The sequence below is a fragment of the Perkinsus marinus genome (assembly GCF_000006405.1).
Source record: "Perkinsus marinus ATCC 50983 genomic scaffold scf_1104296943502, whole genome shotgun sequence".
In the NCBI taxonomy this organism is placed as follows: domain Eukaryota; phylum Perkinsozoa; order Perkinsida; family Perkinsidae; genus Perkinsus; species Perkinsus marinus.
Genome location: NW_003211810.1, coordinates 51,696 through 69,102, shown reverse-complemented (window position 1 = coordinate 69,102; position 17,407 = coordinate 51,696). Strand labels below are relative to the sequence as shown.

The window sequence follows — 17,407 nt, the reverse complement described above, 5'->3', positions numbered from 1 at the left end:
TTTGTAACCATCCATTAGTTATGTCTTATTATATTCCCTACGAGACAGAGGTAGACCACTTCCTGTCAGTTCTAGGACTTCTCGTGGAAATCTCCTACAGGTAGTGGTGGAGACCCCCGATGTTGTAGAGGAAACGACAGTCATTGAGGAGGGCCTTCCAACTGAAGTTGTCAAGGAAGAAACCATCATCACCGATGATGGTGGACAGCCTGGAGAAGTAAACTTGGCTGAGTTGCTGTTTTTCTATCAGAAAGTTCGCCTCAGACAATACGTGTGGTCCACCAAGTGCCCGAGACAAGCGTTGAGACTTTCGTTGCTGAAGACGTTTATGAGCAGCCAGATGTAGGGATGCTGCGGTTTTGAGTGTGATCATGCTTGCGTATTGTTGTAGGTTGTTGTTGTGGAGGAGGAAGAGGAGGTCATCCCTGGTGATGTTGTCATTGAGGAGACTACTATCATTGAGTGATGTGGGGAAATTCCTTACAAACTGCGTTGTTTCTCTTAAGAGCGTGTTCGTTGTTTCTACGGGAGCCCAGTTGTTGAGTTGAAGAAGTGGGCCTATCCCCACTGTGCAGCTCGATCGGATTCTCCGTGTTTCTAAACTATGACTATCATTCTCAGCGGGGACGATGGCGATCGTGTCGAGATAGGAAGGTAGACCGGTTGTGGAGGAGGATATTGAATGTCAGTTACGGGCATATGGACGATGCTAAGATCCGACGGAGGTCGAGCTTGACCGCAACTTCTCCACAGTATCGGCTGGCTTTTTCGTCGACTCAGCTCGCCGAGCCCAACAGGATTTAGGCCGCGCCGAAATTAGCTGTCTCTCGTTTGCTGCAGTTTGCGGCTCTGCGCTGATGATCACCTCCGCTGGTTGTATCGTTGTTCATGTTCATTGTTCATGTTACAATAGCATTGTTCTTGTTTGTCACCTTCACGTTGCGTTAGTTTAGTCTGCTAAACTAACTGTTTAGAATACAGTAAGTCTTGTTGCAGGAAAATGTTCCCCCATCAACATGAGTAATAAGCCTCCTCCAGCAGCCTGCTCTCGTGGGCGCATCGAGGTCGACGTCCTAGGTGCTGGTAGAAGCGTGGGTCGATCATGCGTACTGGTAACCTTCGTCCCACCGGCCTCCTCTTGCAAGCCTCGGGTGCGTATCCTCCTCGACTGTGGAGCCAACGTGTCTTGTGGTGACCCTGCTCATCATGGGGATGAAAAGCAGCATAGTGTTGTGGCAGAGCATGCTGATGATGATGACCTTGACAGTGTGGGAGACTCCTCGGCAACCACCCCACAGCAACTGCTACGGTCTGTTATTCGCCACTCTTTGGCTAAGCACCGACACCGCGTCCCCATGCTGGATCGTCTGTGGCCTGACAACAGTAAGACTGGTATGTTGCCGCTTGACGCGGTACTCGTTACCCATTTCCATCTCGACCATACTGGTGCTCTTCCCTACCTCACTGAGGTCCTAATGAGCGGCCAGCGGAGATCGCCCGAGATTGTCATGTCGTTGATGACCAAGTTGACGGCGCCAATGCTGTTGAGGGACTATGCTAAGGAACAGAGTCCTCCGCCGTATTATCCCTGCCACATCGAATCTTGCTTCGAGAAGGCGCTGGTCATGGCCCCGGGGTCTCAGCGAACGCTGACCTGCGGCGCGGTGGTGACGGCTTACCCTGCAGGGCATGTGGTGGGGGCTCTCATGTTCATGATAGAGTACGAAGGCTTGACACTGTTCTATACTGGCGACTTTAGCACCCAAGCTGAATTCACAATGCCTGCAGCCAACTTGCTGACGAGGCAGTTACCATTGACAGGGAAGACCATTGATGTTGTTATTTCTGAAGCTACTTTTGGGAGTTCAGTTCACATGAACAGCCGCTCTAAAGAGGCACGTCTATGCAACATTGTATGTGGTCGAGAGCGCCTTCGTGACTACATGGGCTCGGCAGATGTGCCACCGTTGATTACGGTCATGCCAGTGTTCGCAACTAGCAGAGTGTCAGAGATGGCTCAGATGCTATTGGCCTACTACAAGCGGGAAGTCCTTAATAAGGACCTGCTGGAGTCTCTGTCTACTCGGGCTGGGGCCATGTCCAAGACATACCATCTCCCCGACGATTTCAATCAGAAGAATAAACGTTTGGACGATAACTTTGGCCTGCCTTCAGTGCCGGATATACACTTTTATACCCTTAGTCCGGTCACGTATATGTGCAATGAGTATTACCGACGCCTCAGCTTGGGCCTTGCTGAGGGTGACACGAGTGTAATGGGCGCGGTGGCTGCTGTCACCACTGCTGCTCGGGTTGAGCTCATCGACGAGAACTTCGTGTTTTTACCCAATTGTATTAGTGTTGTATTTTGTGGCGCAGCGATGATGGAGAGTGGTTCAAGTCTGGCCTTTTTCAATAGGGAAAGTGGCAACCCTCATGCGCAGTTCGTCTTGACAGGGTACTGTCGTAAGGGAACTGTGGGTAATGAGCTCATCATGGTGGCCTCTCAAGCTGAGAAGAGAAGGAAGAACGAAGGTGGCAAGCCCCCTAAGAAGCGGTCTAAGTGGTCTCCTGTGGTCAACTTTGGTGACGGGCGTAAAGTTAGTATACAATGCAAGCCGTACTACATACCAATGACATACCATACAGACTCCTATGGCGCTTGTCAGATGATTGCAGGTCTAAGGCCAGCTAAGAGGGTGATACTATTGCACTCTGAGTATAAGAGGATGAAGGCATTGCAAGAGTTGATCGAGTTCAGACTGGGCATCCCGGTGGAGTGCCCTGAGAATGGCCAACATATTGTCATTGAGTGTGACGGCCCTGCTCCTGACTGAAGGGTCTGGTATACTTATCGAGATGGCCATGTGTTGTGTTATGGCTTGTGCATTCTTGGTACTGTACTTCTTGTTAGCCTCATTGGTTTTGTTTCTATTCAGCTCACACCTCCTAGTAAAGATGATATCTACCCTGCGATTGAGTACCCCATGGGCCCCTGCTGTTCTTGGTCGTATCGCCTCAACCTTCGGGGCTCAGCTACGTTCCTGCACCTCTGCTGCTGCCACGGTCACTATGAAGCGTCCTCCTCCTCCACCACCACCGGTAGGTACCACTGCTCAACCTTCCAAGCCTCGTCTCTCAGACCCCTAAGGTCCCTTCCCGTAACGAGACCGCTGGCCAGGACGACTGGTTCAGCAACGCGAGATCAGATTCGCGTAGCACGAGTAGATTCGATGGTGCTGAGAGTAGATCCTCTGATGCTTATGAATTCGACAGGCGTGACAGGGGACGTGGTGGAGGTAGGAGTAGCCCCTCGAGATGCTATGACTGTTTGCTCCCCAGCTTACTCTCGTGGAAATGGTGTTAGTGACACCGAGGCATTTGCTGGTAGTGGCCTACAGCCTATAAACTGGCAGGTAGGTCCCTTTCTCTAACAGTAGTCTTTGTACTGGTCATTCAGGGTGAGGCGTTGACGCCATTCACTAAGAATTTTTACAAGGAGCATCCGGATGTAGCAGCGTTCACTGATGAGGACTGTGCTGCCTTCCTGGCCGAGGCTGACATCACGGTGAGAGCTCGGAGGGTGCTATTGAGGAGTCTTCATAGTGCTGCTATGTTCAGGTCCAAGGCACGCCTCCTATCCCCAAGCCAATTAGAACGTTCGAGCAGGGCCAGTTCCCCGAGGTGCTGATGAAGGAGTTCGAAAAGGCAGGCTACACTGAGCCCACCAACATCCAGAAGATCGGCTGGCCGGTGGCCCTCTCTGGCAGGGACATGGTCAGCCCCATCCTATACTTGACGAGACCGATCGACTTCGTTGCCCTTCAGGTTGGTGTAGCGCAGACAGGCAGCGGCAAGACGGTTGCCTTTATGCTACCGGCTATTGTGAGTCTCGTCCTGGCTCGGGTCTCTGTTGAGGGTAGTCGTCTACAGATACACGTGAACGCCCAAGCGCCGTTGAAGCATGGTGATGGTCCTGTAGTGCTCGTGCTGGTGCCAACGAGAGAGCTGGCCATGCAGGTCCAGGCTGAGGCTACAAGGTGCGGGGGTGTTTAGCCTGTTGGCCTTTTTGGAAGAGTCGCTGCTATCAGGTTCGGCAAAATGGCTGGTTTGATGAACACGGCTATCTTTGGTGGAGTGCCGCGCTATAACCAGGCTAATGATCTCCGTCGCGGCGTTGAGATCTGCATCGCTACTCCAGGTGGGTCGTCTTCTTATTACGGAGTAGCAGTGTTGGAGGAATATATGTTCGTTTTCCTCAGCTGAGTTCAAGAGTTTCTACACTACTTATAGAAATTTATATAAGAATTTGGGTAGAAGTGTACAGAAATCACTGAGAAATTCCTCCAAATTTTCATATTGTTATCAACAACGGTAGCCGACTACATCCATATTTTCCCGCACTCGGAAGTAGTCTGCTATGCCTTCAGGACGACTTCTCGATTTCCTCGAGACAGGCGTGACCAACCTTAAGAGAGTCACGTAGGTTGACTTTCACTGTCCGCCTTTGTACCTACACGTCAGGTATCTGGTGTTGGATGAGGCGGACAGGATGCTGGACATGGGATTCGAACCCCAGATCAGACGTATAGTGAGCCAGATCAGGCCGGACAGGCAGACCACCATGTGGAGCGCTACTTGGCCGAAGGAGGTAGTCGCCTGCCCGTCTGGTCTAGCTCTAACACAGCAGCGTCATCAGGTCCAGTCTATGGCGAGAGACTTTTGCCGCGAGGAGCCGATTAGACTTACTGTTGGCAACACTCAGCTGCAGGTGAGCAGGTGTATGGATGTGAATGGTTTCGATGGCCGTATGGTGATCAGGCTAACCCTGATGTGAAACAGCGAGTCGAGGTGGTATCAGAAATGGACAAGAGACAGATGTTCTTCGACTGGCTCAAGGAGACGTACTGTGGCTGTTGTGATGGAGGTTGGCGTATTACACTGGTAGATACCCTAAGGGTAGTCGTATTATAGTCTTCACTGAGACGAAGAAGGGTGCGGATGCATTGACCAGAGAAATGAGGTGAAGGGCATAGCAGTGTTGGAATATATGCTCACTTTCCTCAGCCGAGCTTGGGAAATGTTGCACTGATTATAGAAGTTTATACATGATTTTGGGTAGGAAACCAACAAGAATTATCCCGGAGAAAATTCTCAGAATTTTCAACACCGTAGTTGGCATCCATATGCATATTTTTAACACTGGGGTATGGGGCGGACGGCTCTGTTGCTAGGTACAACAATTTCAACGCGGCGTCAATCCATGGGGATAAGGAGCAACGTGAAAGGGACAGAATACTCAACGACTTCAAAACTGGTAAACAATCTCTTGCGGCCTGTCGTTGATGTTGTCACTGCTGTAGGCCGCTGTAATGTATTGGTCGCGACTGATGTTGCTCAGCGTGGGTTGGACATAAAGAACGTTGAATGGGTGGTCAACTACGATATGCCTAAGTGACCTCTCGTGGTGTTGGTCATGGCTCACTGCTTGGACCCTTTAGGACCGTTGAAGACTATGTCCATCGAATCGGCCGTACAGGAAGGGCCGGTGCTGTGGGTAACTCCCTAACCTTCATAACGAACGACACGCACACCCCAGATAGGGTTAGAATGGCCAAGGATATCGTGAAGTGCATGGAAGACGTGAAACAGGTCAAAAGGATCATCACCAGTACTGTCCATCATCGATGTTGTTTTAGACCCCTCCGCAGTCCCTCTATGACATGGCAGCTATTAGCATTGCCTCGGTCAGGGGCGGTGGCAATGGGAGTTTCCGAGGCGGCTTTCGTGGTGGTCGGAGATGAAGTCGCCTCCTAAAATTTTCCAACAGTTTCAGAGACTTTTTCATCGTTTCCGTATTTTCACTGTTATTTTCATTATTGCTGCTGCTGCCGACGTAGTAGACGACCTGTCATCATGTACAGCAGTTTCATGACGATCACTCAGATTTTGGTTGTCAATGGTGGTTAAATGATTCAGCGCATGGTAAAAAGCGCGCGCCCTTAAATAAAATAGATCATCTTGGGAATCTGCACGATATGGATGTGAATCGAGAATAATTGGTGATGGTGGTGACACTGCGATCAGGAGTCACCGTTATAGTAAAACGATCTCATCTGATCCCTGTGGCTGCCTTATGAGCAGCGAATGATACTAGCTTAGGAATGGGGCGACCTCAGAGTAGTGGGTATACTTGTTGTGTTACCAGCATGGCGACTCGTCCACCAAGGCTTTCCTATTTCTGTCATTCATGTGGTCATCGAGGTGATCTGTCGTAGTGAGTTGGTGCACAGACTAGTGGTCATGTCAGGAACCAGTGCGGTATGCCGATACTGTGGAGGAATGGACAAGACTACGGTCACTGACATACCTCCTACGATGGACTATGACTACGTTGATGATGATGACGAGGAAGAGGAAGAAGACGATGATGACCTTGAGGACTTCATGGGCTCACCGCAAGGCAGTAGGCCCCTCATGGTCGAGAGTGTCACAGTTATGCCTGCACCGAGTAGTATCATGTCTACTCGAGGGGGAATAGCTGGTCTCGTGCTAGGTTCACGTTGTCAGACAGCCCAGCCAGGGCATCGGGATGGACGCCGAGGGGCGAGTGGTGGTAGTAGTAGTAGTAGTAGTAGTAGTAGTAGTAGTAGCGGGGGTCTTAACGTTTATGGTCTTGGAGTGATGCAGGTGGTCGATTTGTGATGGCCCCGAACATCATTGAGGAGGAGCCAGGCTCGGATGGAGACGATATCCCCTCGGTGCGGTTGGAGGGGCATGTTCGTCTAGAGGTGTCAGTGCAGGTCCATGCTGGTAGGAGGTCAGGCAGCGTCAAAGGGAGCGGCAAGGCAGTGTGCTCGGCGATGTTGGAATCACTAGAGAGGGAGCGGGTAGTGGAGAAGTATGGTCCGTACGGTACGGTAGTTTAGGTCCATATCTCACCAGCTGACTATGAAGTACTTCGGGAAGATCTGGCTATGGACGGCGGTCGCTACTGTGCAATATGCGCTGATGAGGATGATGACCCAGATCCCTTCACTGACCTGCCGTGGGGCTTCTGCACAGCGAGTGATGGATTTCAGCTGTCCTCAGTTGCGGTCATGAGTTCCATCTGGACTGTGTGAAGCTGTGGTTGACGAACAATGCTTGCTGTCCATTGTGTCGCTTTGAACTGCCTCAGACAGATGTTGACTATTACCGCATGGTCGGGGCTGGGTCCTTAGCTGGGAAGAAGGGTTATGCCTTCAGGTTGGAGACGACCTCATGGTTCGTCTTCTGGAGCAGCAGCAGCATCACTACGAGATCAGGGAGGAGTCCAAGAGGCGGCAACACGCTCGAAAGGTCCACTTAGCACTACTACGAGGCTGTCCTCTGCACGTGGGACTGAACTGAGTGCTGGTGGTGGTGATATGCTTTCAGGTTGGGGTGCGATGCGCCCGCTGCGAGATGACTCCTATTATAGGCTCTACCCGATACAGGTGGGGCCATGGGAGCTTGTTTAGGATCTACTCAACTGCTTAGATGTGATGTATGTGGGCCCAAATTCACCATATGCCAGGAGTGTGAGTCGCGGTATTTCTGCGCAGAGACACATCGTCACGAATGTAGGCGGCCGCCGCCGCCTCCCTGTATTGTAGTTGTATTGGCATAGGCTCGGTTATCACGGTTGACTCGAACCAGCTACTGAGGGAGTGGCCGTCAGACCCAGCTGTTGGTCCAGATTATAGGGACGTGGACGGTCCAAGGCGGGACAGGTTGGCACAATCGAGCGAGGACGCTATAGAGGAGTAAGATGCTCTGTGAGGTTGGGCAGTTGCATAGGTGTGATGCTAGTTTTCTTGGAATCGGCATTGTATCAGAGGCCAGGGATGAGGATGACGAAGATAAGGTTGATCGCCCTACTACGCGATAGCCTCTTATGTGCTGAATTGCTCGAGACGATGCCCATGCTGTAGTGAATGTTACTTGGTGATGTTGAACTCTGTGGACTCGAGTTGGTAACAGCAGTGTAAATGAAGTAGCTTGGGCTCAACGCTCGAGATGGGTGTATGGGCGGCGGGATTGACTACCACTAAACCAACACAATTCCGTGTGAGTCTCAGATGGGCTGGACTCTCACCGCGACAAACTGCTTTCTCCTAGAGAGAGTACCATGATGGTTGACTAGTTGTATACTACAGTCAGTCTCTCGCCTTGAACTGACCATTCATCATCGACATGGAACATGGCTCGGTATGAGTTTAGCGGTATAAGGAGACAGAAAACACAGAATGATTGCTTGTGTGCTGTCACAGGACGTGCCCACTTGGGCTCTAGCAATGCTGTGGCATTGCCCAATCCATTGCTTTTGATGGAACGCGTGAGTACCAGTGATCGTAGGCTGAAGAGCAGGTCGCTGATATCAAGGTTGATCAGAGTACTAGTGTGAGCCTGCGAGCATGCTTATCTCGGTCACCGAGACTCGGTGGGTAAGACATATGCCGATCTTGCTCGCGCTGCAAGGATGGTGACGGTGTTGGTGATTGTAGTTTTAGATTTTGTTACTACGCATGTCATTGAAAGGGGGTGGAGAACTCATGATGGGTTCTGCTGCTGCGGTGGCTGTATTGTGTGGTACTCAAGAGGATAGGGACTACATCGTCCAAGAGCTCAACTCTGCTGAGAGAGGGCTCAAGGCTTGGGCTAAGGTGCCAAGCAAAAGCAGTGAGAAGGTATGAGCTGCCAGGTAGGGGTTTGTGTTGATCACCGGCCCGTATCTGTAGGGCGGTAAACCAGTAGTGTACGTATCTGCCGAATCTGAAACGGCCTTACTGCGGTTGGCTGATGATGCTCATATCCTATCGATGATTTCTAGTAAAGAACTCCCACCCATATCTAGTGGGAAGGAGATGTGGCCACTGCCCAAGGCACAAGGTAAGCTCTCAGACTTGGAATTTCTATCAGTGGTTTGGCCAGGTGCGTTGGTGCCGGTCCGTGATGCTCCCCGTCCTGTTCATCTGTCCTGGCTAGAGACCACCACTGCTGTCACCAATGCGATTTATTCGATATGCGGCTTCGACTTGGATGGTATGTAATCATGATATGGAGGTGGCCTCAGTGTGTTGCCAGATGCTGTTGAGGTGCAGAGCCTACCAGAGCCCTTCACTGAGCATGAAGTCCGGACTGCCCTCTTGCCAGTGCGAGACTATTTCAACTTCATCAGCATCATCATATACTGGCTGGTCCCACCGAGTCTCTTCGCAGTCGTCCTCTGGGCTGTCGGGGAGACTGGATCTAGTGTCGTGGACTCACCCTACGTGCCTTGGTAAGGCGCTTGCTCGCGTTCTTCAGCTAGTACAGTATCAGGTATGCCTTCTTCCTCCTGGTCTGGAGTGTGGCTCTGCCGTCTTGGCTTGAATATGGTGGATGGACTACTCGAGCCACCGATACTATTGACAGCTGCTTCAACAAGGGTCAGCGCGAGGCCCAGAGAGCGAACCCTCATTATCAGGCCTACTCCCACAGGCGGTCTCCCGTCACTGGTGCCACTGAGAAGTAGGAGTCATTAATGTCAATGACCGCAGTCATTTATCCAGGTATTGTCCTCTCTGGCGTAGAGCCTTTGGTTTCGCCGTTTCCGCCTTAGTCACTGCCTTCATGGTCCTCTGTGCCTTCTGTGTTGGTATGTGTTCTCTTAATCTCCAAGGCTACATCCACGGACCTAACTCGACTCTTGCTGAAGGTCTCGAGGCTCATTTTGTGTGCGCTGACTGTCCCCACAGGTTACCGTACAATCGTTTGTCATTTTTCAGTTCACCGTTTTACATACCGCAACTAGCCCACTTCGCTGAGCCTGGTCACATCTTTGACCCGAAGTCCGACAGCGTGATTCCGTGGAGCATGCTGCCGGTCCTCAGTCACACGATAGTCATTCAGTTCATGAATCTAACGTGAGTCCTGGCTACCTTCGAGGGCGTACCGTCCATGCAGATATCGCGACATTGCGGCTTGGTTGACCAAGCTTGAGAACTGGCCACTGATGGTCCAGTACCAGAAGTCCTTAGTTTTCAAGCGCTTTCTTTTTGAGGCTCTCGATTGTTATTCAGTCCTCTTCTATGTCGGCTTGTACGAAGTGAGTAGCTGCCGGGTATGGTCCTGGAAAATCCAGTCTGTGATGTCTTCAGTTGGATATCATGAAATTGCGCGGCGAACTGGTCTCCCTGTATTACGTTGATACATTCCGGAGATTCGCTATAGAAACTCTAGTAAGGTTGTGGGAGCTCTGCACTTAGTGGGCTGACTCTTGGTCCTGGTAGATACCATTTATTCACTCATACCGCACCTTCGGCAGCGCTAAGGTGCCTCCAGCCACTAGCGCCGATGAGCAGCTCCATCGTGCTGAGGAGTTGGACGAGCATGAGGTCTTTGACGACTACCTAGAGGTGGGCTCGTTGATAGCAGTGGGGAGATACTCTCATGCCCTTCAGGTCGTCATCACGTTCGGCTACGTCACCGTATTCGGGGCCACATCGATGCCTCTGTGTTCTCTGGTCAGCCTTATCGCTATGGTCATCGAGAGGTAGCCATCTTAGCGCCACTGCCTGTGTTGAGTGACAACTGTACGGTCAGATATTCGGACGAGTTGAAACTCGGCTTGACTCGTCACTGTGGGCCTATGTATAGACCCTCCCATCCCTTGGACCCGAGCCTGCACAGATTATGGTGCCAAATTGTGGAATTCATGTGCTGGGCAGCAGTGTTCACGAATTGCATCTTGTTTGGTTTTGCCAGTGATCAGATGCCTGAGGTGTTTCCACAGTAGGGCAAGTGGCGTTGTTCTGCAAGTGCGATCTCGCTGTTGTTCGTTCAGGTTCTTTCGAGGTGACACCGTCCTGGCCGGGTACGGTCGGTTCGTCGTTGCTTCGGTGTTCGGTGTGGAGCATTTGATATTGACAGTGCAGTTGGTGTTGGTGTCCACCTTACCGAAAATGCCCATTTGGGTTAAACACGACCTTGAGAGGGAAGATCTCCGTTCTAAGGGTATGCTGCCAGAACAGAGACATGCTCCCAATGGTGATGGTGACACTTATCGAACTGACTGATGACTCACGATCAGCGATGATTGAAACCTCTATCCAACAAGTTTCTGAGCTCATAATGTTTGAGAAGATTGTGTTCAGTCCGTCATAGGGGAAGTATCTGCCTCCATAAAACCTGTTGTCGGAATAGAGCAACACCTAATGGGCTTTGGTTGCCTCTGGGAAGAACAGCAATGAAATATCGTGGAGCTCTTATATACTATCTATCATGTCGTTTCTCGAAGGTTCAAGTTCAGTGAGACGTTTTAATAAAGGGAATTGTTATGGTATTGGTGGTGGCTCTGTATGCAAGCATGATTGTTGCGTAGAGCCTCTCATACAAGGAATTGGGTCGCAGTTACTGTACGCTACTTAGTACGTTGAGTTCGGCGGTTATCAGAGTTGTCCTGGAGGCAACAATTCGATGCCACCAGGCATCGCCACAATGGAGTGAAACTCATCCTTGGGAGTCGCGTTGTGGGACACACGGGCAATCGACGTTTCCACGGTTGTTCATCCCTTTTGAATGGTTGCCCTTGATCACTTGTTCGGGATTGGCAGTCCAGGGTACCATCCCCATGTGATCGGTGCGTAGCTTTGATGCGCTGCTGAGGTCAGGATGATACCTATGCTCTCAGGAACAGCGTTCCCAGGCCACTCGGAACATCCTGCTCCGTTCCAAGACCAAGATCACGCTCTTGACCATGACGTGGACCCTGGGGATTCAGGTCGCCACAGTGTACCCAGCTCGCACCTCAAAGCCTTGGTTTCAGGAGCTCCTCAAACAGGCGAAGCGGTGCACAGTCGTCCACTCCTACAGGAAGGAGGAGCCGACAACGGTGGTGAAGTAGATAGTCATCCACATGGTGAGGGAGACGGTGAGCATAGAATCGAAGCAGGGGAACACAAGCCTGGTGAGGCTTCGCTGCATGAGTGTTGCGCAACGCTGTCGCAGTTGACGGTGTGGGCGCGAAGGCTCATGACCATAAGCATGAAAATGAGGATGATGATGGAGACTACGATGACGGGGACTATGATGACTACGACGAGGATGGTCCTGACTATGACGATATGGACCACATGCTCAGCCCAGCTGCTGTGCAGCAGAGCTCCTTCGCCATTGACTCAGGAAGCACAGACTCAATCGGCAAGGCAGGACGGTAAGCGCTGGCTACTCTGAAAGCAGCGAACTGATGAGCTTCTCGACTGAGTGCTGGGCATATCCATCTCAGGATGTGCGCTACGGGCGACCTCGGGCACACCATGATGGAAGGCTTGGTAGCATTCGGCGTGGGTATCGGGGTCTTTGCTACTGCATGCGGAGGGATTGCTCTTTACATCAAGTCTAAGGTGGAGGAGGAACAACGTACGTGCTTATGGAATCGAATTGTGTTTGAGAGAAGCATGCCAGCGAGATTTCGTTAAAACAAAGTGCTGATGTAGATAGGCATTTCTTGGCGAGTTCAGGCCGGGCTATGGCTCGCATGAGCGCAGTCTACGATGGGCAACGAGGCGATGGTAAGATAACAGATGATCCAGAGAATCTTCCATGATGTGCCTTGCCGGTCCTGGGCATGCTTAGAGGCACTCGGTGTTATCATGCTTATCCATACTCAGCTGGGGGTTGAGTTCTCAATATGATCAGGAATATCCATTTGTCATGCTCATACCAGATCATCGTTGCGATAACTTCCGATTCGAACAATACAACAACACGAGAGTTTTCACAGCATCCTGAACACGAACCCTTCGCCGCACTCAATGCCGAGACAACTTTAGATTGAAAATCCATGTCCTTTTCGGTTGTTCTGATGGACCACATTATGAGAAAGTTAAAAAGTAATCCCTTTCGTGCTTCAGAGCTCCGCTAAGGCTGGATGGGGCATCCACCGCCTAGTACATATTACTCCGAAGGTGTATAGTCCATGAGAGATATGTGATACAGTATTACAATTCTTGTAATACCGTACTTGTAACTTGTAATTCTTTATATTACAATTTTTATTGTTGTCTTGCAATGCAAGACGGATCAACGACCCTCCGCACGTGGTTGACTCCTTCCGAACGATTGGGTTACGAGGACAGAGAGCCGGCAGATTCGATGATTATTTGGAGTTCCAGGTTTGTAGGGTGTGTCGTCAGCAAGATACAACAGTTCCAAGGTTTTCACGAGGTTTTGAAACCTCCTCAACTACCAACAGGAACTATCGACTGTACCTCGCCTTCGTCAACTCCTGGCCGTTGATGTGGCAATGAGCTTCTCTCTACCGCATCCTGAGTACCAAGGCCTGGTTTGGGAGACCAAGTCGACCTGAGACTTCGCATAGTGTTGCTGATGGCCTTGTCCACAACCCTATCGAAAAGGTCCATTGTTCTTCCCATTCCCTGTCGTCTCATCTCAGAGGCCTCCTCATCACCTTTAGCAACCTCAGTTTCTCGAGCCTTCCGTTTCGTCACTCTATTCGAGATCGGGATCTTCCCTGTCGGCCTGATTGCGTTGTCCTCAGTGTATGAGGTAACCTTATATTGTCCCTATGGATTCTCCTTCACGAGGCACCGAGAAACGGAAGACCATACCGAGATTCATTACACCCATCACGTACGTCCCAGATTTTCTCAACGAGCACTTAACCTCTGAGGTGACTCGGTACCTTCGAAACTCAGTCACGATCAACTCAATCAGAACGCGCGAGTCCAACCAGATGGGCATGAGCCCCAGGAAAGCAAGAAACACGCTAAAAGACGGAGGTCGCTGCGAGTGATACGTGCCTTGTCCGAGCACCCTTGAGTAAATCACTCCGTCACAGGAATACGTCTACCGGACCGATGGGACGGTGATAGATTTTGATCGAAGCAACGAGTCACCGTCATGCATCCGCGCCTCCAACGGTTGGCCTGACCAAGTCATCGATTCAATTCAGTGACTATGTCGTCACAGGCGGGTACTCTTCGAAGCAGGAGAGTAAGAATACCCGCGGGATAACTAGCGAGCGTTACCAAAACAACGGGAGGCTCAGCCACGATCCAACTGATGACGATAAGGAGTCGGAAGGACCCGTTGTAGGCGACGATCAAGCCAGGAGTTCCTCCCTGATGGTTTTGAGTAGGCTAGAGAGCTCATGACTGACTACATCGACAAGCTGTATCACAAGAACTGGCTCCTTGCATGGTTGCTCGAGCTCATCCATCTGGATAATCTAGTTCGGCGAGTGTGGGTATCTGTGTCACAGACTTCCGTGAACTAGCCAGTTTTATAGATACATTGATAGGGCTATTAAAAGCGGATCAAGCTATAAGCATCCTCACTTCCCACGGTGGGGCCCATTCGTAGCATCTTTTTCTCTGCACGAGTAATTTTTTCAACACACTTCGTGAGGGAGCAGGCACTACGGTTATGCCAAGGTTGTCCATAGTTGCGTCCTATAGCAGGCTCAAGCTCTACGTAGATAGCTCATCACACGAACGGCTCATGGGATGTATAACCATCATTCACTGCGTATTCCTGGGGATGCAGTTTAGTGCGCAAACGGCTGACCACAGCGACGGCCTGTAAGTCTTCCCCCGTGAATACCCATGGATTCCTGTCCGGTTGATCTATACGACAACTCGAACTAGTGATGGTAGCTGATGACGTCGTGCTCTATAGACTTTGACCCGGCGTGATTTGTTCATTAGGCGCGCATGCGAGTGTTGTCGCAATTGGGAAGGTACACGACGCTCGAGCAGTTCTTCGTTACGTTCTTTACATTCGATATCTCACTAAGATTGCTGTGTAAGTGGGCCGGAGTTATGCTATTCACAAATAGCCTCCGGTCCAGGTTACGGACGTCTCTATCTCCTGTACAGTATATGGTACATGGCAGAGGCTATTCTGGTATGGGCTCATGTTAAGCCGCCAGCAGCAACAGTAGCTGCCAGAACAGATACTCCTATACTGTATTGCTGCATGGTCGAGCAGCTCGAACTCGAACACTCACGACACTTTCCGTGTTATGCAGTCGCTACGTGAGTGGTAGTCACCTGTATTATGCGCCAGCACCAGTAGGTTTAATGAGACTAATTCGGGTCATCAGAGCTGTTCGAGTCGTACCATTCTTCCACGTCGTGTGGAATATGGTCAGAGGCTTGGCCTCATCAGCCAGAACGCTATTGTGGACGTAAGCAGCGCGTTGTATCGACCTGAAGGGCTGCGTGGAGGTCTCGAGGAGCACCACCGTGGTAGATACATTCTGATAGCGTCGATACTGTTCATATTCTCCATCTTCGCTGTGGAGATCATCGGCCGTATGGAAGTCTTCAAGTAGGAATCATCAAGTTCTGCTTTAATCTTGTTCCTTCCACTGCATAGTTCAGCGGCGACGTGATGGTGCAAGACCACTTCGGGAGCGTCTCTCGTGCCATGCTCACCTTATTCCAAGTCATGACCCTCGACTCCTGGGCAGCAATAGCAAGGTCAGTGATGTTAGACCAATAATCTTCTCCGGAGGTGGTGTTTCGTTTGTCAGACCGATGCAGGCCAAGGCGCCCGTAACTGTGACTGTTTTCTTCGTGGCTGTCATATTGGTAATGATGACACGATGATCGCCTCTAAGGAGCTATGACATTGTGTGTCTACTCAGTGTGTGGTGATGGTTTTGATGAACCTGATAACGGCTGTGATTGTCGAAAACGCTTTCTCTATCGCAAAAGCTGATGCTGAGGAGCAAGCTAAGATACGTGAGCGGGAGAAGCAGAACGATGTAGGTCTATGCGTAGATTATTCGGGTCTTGTTTCCTGAGACTCCAGTGCTGCCTTAGATGAACAGCCTCGCTCAGTTGTTCAATGACTTAGACGCTGACGGCAGTGGAGAACTCTCATTCGATGAGTTCCAAGAGGCAGTACTGTACAACACGACTGTCCAGAATAAGCTTAAAGTACCCTCGGCATGTGCAACATGGATACGGCCATTGTGCCAGACACCCATGCACAACAACACACACGATGGTCTTTATCGCCTAGTAATGACGATGACAGGTCCTGGACCTCGAGCCGAGTGAAATGGAGGAGCTGTGGACAATCCTCGATGTCAGTGGTGATGGAAGCCTCTCTGTCGAGGAATTTTCCAATGGCCTCAGACGTGTGAAATCAGCTATACAGTAAGTCTTACTGTCACATTAGGCCGTTGCAGCTGTGCTTCCTAGGAGCAAAGACCTCATGGAGAACGTCAAACGAGTTTCGGTTTTGATGAAGAAAATCAAAACTGTATCCATACGGGGGAGGCAAACATCTCGTTGCTGACTGCTTCCTGTAGGCACGTGGCAAGCTGGGCCTTGTTCAGACCAAAATAGCAGACCTGGGGAAGCGTGTGAGCTGAAACCTTCCTCAGGCTCATAGTTCGTCCCAGTGTGTTGCCAAGGTATCGGGTACCCACGCAGTAGTCGGTAGAGTGATCAACAAGGTCAATCGCTGCACTGAGATTATCGAGGCTTGCCCACGGTGGAACGAGCTGCTCCCCTTGAGGGTCAAGCGCTCCTCAGAGGAGAGTGCCGAAGATGCTGAAAGCTCTGTGAGAATCAGTTTTTAATGTGGAATTCAATTCGCAGCAACTGCACTCCATCAGTTATCTGTTCTGGCATGAATCAATCGTGCACCGGTGCCTATTGACTCCAGCGGATCGATTCGTATTACCCTTTTTCAGATTCCAGATCCCGGGACTCAAGACTAATGAGATAGATGCGTTAACGCTACTGTTCGGCAACAGTTCAGCCTCGTGACAAATTTCATATTTCATTAGTTTCGTGCCCCCTTCATAGCTGAGTGTTGCGCGCGGATGAAATATTTCGACATGGCGACAACGATTATAATTATCCCGTATCTCGATGAGCCGTTAGTCGCATTCATATTGTATTAGCTTCTCGCCTTCACGACAAATTTCCAAGTGATCCGGTCCGTCACTAATAACGCAAATGAGTTGATCGATAATAACGAGTGCATCTTCATTGGGGAAAAACTTTGAGAAGAAACGCCTTCATCGTTATTTAATGAGGAAATAATGCAATCCTCATATTGGATATCACCGCAGGACAGGGCCAACTGGCTAGCACTGCTTAGGAAAGGCAAATACTGTTGAGAGGACTAAACATACTAAAACGACTCGAGGCGGGCTCCCTTTCTCCACCCTAGGGGCTAAGACGTCCCTGCAACGCTGGAGATATGCTATATGTTCTCCGTACTGAATACGAAACCTGAATTTTCTTATGGCGATATTGTAGTCGCCAAAAATTGGTAGACATCGGTGGATTCAGACCAAACCGTTTGGTATTCGCTCATTATGATATCGAGAAACTTCAGAGAGCCTATCGCGCCTTTT

The 17,407-nt window shown here is 50.5% G+C and overlaps 6 protein-coding genes across 6 annotated transcripts in view; 5 read left to right on the top strand and 1 right to left on the bottom strand.

Moving 5' to 3' along the window:
* Nucleotides 1-20: 20 nt before the first annotated feature.
* On the top strand, nt 21-466 carry Pmar_PMAR019521 (hypothetical protein; the record flags this gene model as incomplete). The annotated part of the gene is made up of 4 exons (XM_002781151.1): nt 21-50; nt 101-217; nt 265-342; nt 392-466. The coding sequence occupies 4 exons, from the start codon at nt 21-23 to the stop codon at nt 464-466; spliced, it is 300 nt and encodes a 99-aa protein (XP_002781197.1).
* Nucleotides 467-1,016: 550 nt separating this feature from the next.
* On the top strand, nt 1,017-2,837 carry Pmar_PMAR019520 (hypothetical protein; the record flags this gene model as incomplete). Its single annotated transcript, XM_002781150.1, has 1 exon — nt 1,017-2,837. One exon carries the CDS (start codon nt 1,017-1,019, stop codon nt 2,835-2,837), a length of 1,821 nt encoding a protein of 606 aa, XP_002781196.1.
* Nucleotides 2,838-2,958: 121 nt separating this feature from the next.
* Pmar_PMAR019519 (RNA helicase, putative) lies at nt 2,959-5,916 on the top strand (the record flags this gene model as incomplete). Its single annotated transcript, XM_002781149.1, has 17 exons — nt 2,959-3,102; nt 3,143-3,245; nt 3,286-3,416; nt 3,461-3,568; nt 3,622-3,777; nt 3,829-3,885; nt 3,934-4,040; nt 4,092-4,201; nt 4,431-4,482; nt 4,525-4,651; nt 4,700-4,771; nt 4,822-4,904; nt 4,949-5,023; nt 5,235-5,317; nt 5,364-5,454; nt 5,502-5,652; nt 5,700-5,916. 17 exons carry the CDS (start codon nt 2,959-2,961, stop codon nt 5,802-5,804), a joined length of 1,755 nt encoding a protein of 584 aa, XP_002781195.1. The 3' UTR covers nt 5,805-5,916.
* Nucleotides 5,917-6,209: 293 nt separating this feature from the next.
* Nucleotides 6,210-7,392, top strand: Pmar_PMAR019518 (RING finger protein, putative; the record flags this gene model as incomplete). The annotated part of the gene is made up of 7 exons (XM_002781148.1): nt 6,210-6,264; nt 6,311-6,511; nt 6,691-6,761; nt 6,804-6,890; nt 6,930-7,048; nt 7,093-7,204; nt 7,249-7,392. The coding sequence occupies 7 exons, from the start codon at nt 6,210-6,212 to the stop codon at nt 7,390-7,392; spliced, it is 789 nt and encodes a 262-aa protein (XP_002781194.1).
* Nucleotides 7,393-8,579: 1,187 nt separating this feature from the next.
* On the top strand, nt 8,580-16,820 carry Pmar_PMAR019517 (hypothetical protein; the record flags this gene model as incomplete). Its single annotated transcript, XM_002781147.1, has 30 exons — nt 8,580-8,711; nt 8,763-8,913; nt 8,956-9,066; nt 9,109-9,304; nt 9,346-9,534; nt 9,576-9,761; nt 9,792-9,929; nt 9,970-10,111; nt 10,164-10,244; nt 10,296-10,421; nt 10,467-10,558; nt 10,609-10,797; nt 10,850-11,019; nt 11,696-11,971; nt 12,013-12,217; nt 12,290-12,423; nt 12,501-12,575; nt 13,996-14,160; nt 14,315-14,371; nt 14,733-14,829; nt 15,280-15,357; nt 15,411-15,509; nt 15,563-15,620; nt 15,677-15,796; nt 15,855-15,971; nt 16,072-16,193; nt 16,239-16,299; nt 16,349-16,402; nt 16,454-16,603; nt 16,736-16,820. The coding sequence occupies 30 exons, from the start codon at nt 8,580-8,582 to the stop codon at nt 16,760-16,762; spliced, it is 3,798 nt and encodes a 1,265-aa protein (XP_002781193.1). The 3' UTR covers nt 16,763-16,820.
* Nucleotides 16,821-17,292: 472 nt separating this feature from the next.
* The window catches only part of Pmar_PMAR019516 (60S ribosomal protein L2, putative), a gene marked incomplete at both ends in the record, with an annotated part of 905 nt that continues 790 nt past the window's right edge, over nt 17,293-17,407 (bottom strand). Inside the window, one exon of the mRNA XM_002781146.1 lies at nt 17,293-17,407. Within this exon, the coding sequence (XP_002781192.1) occupies nt 17,293-17,407 (115 nt within the window).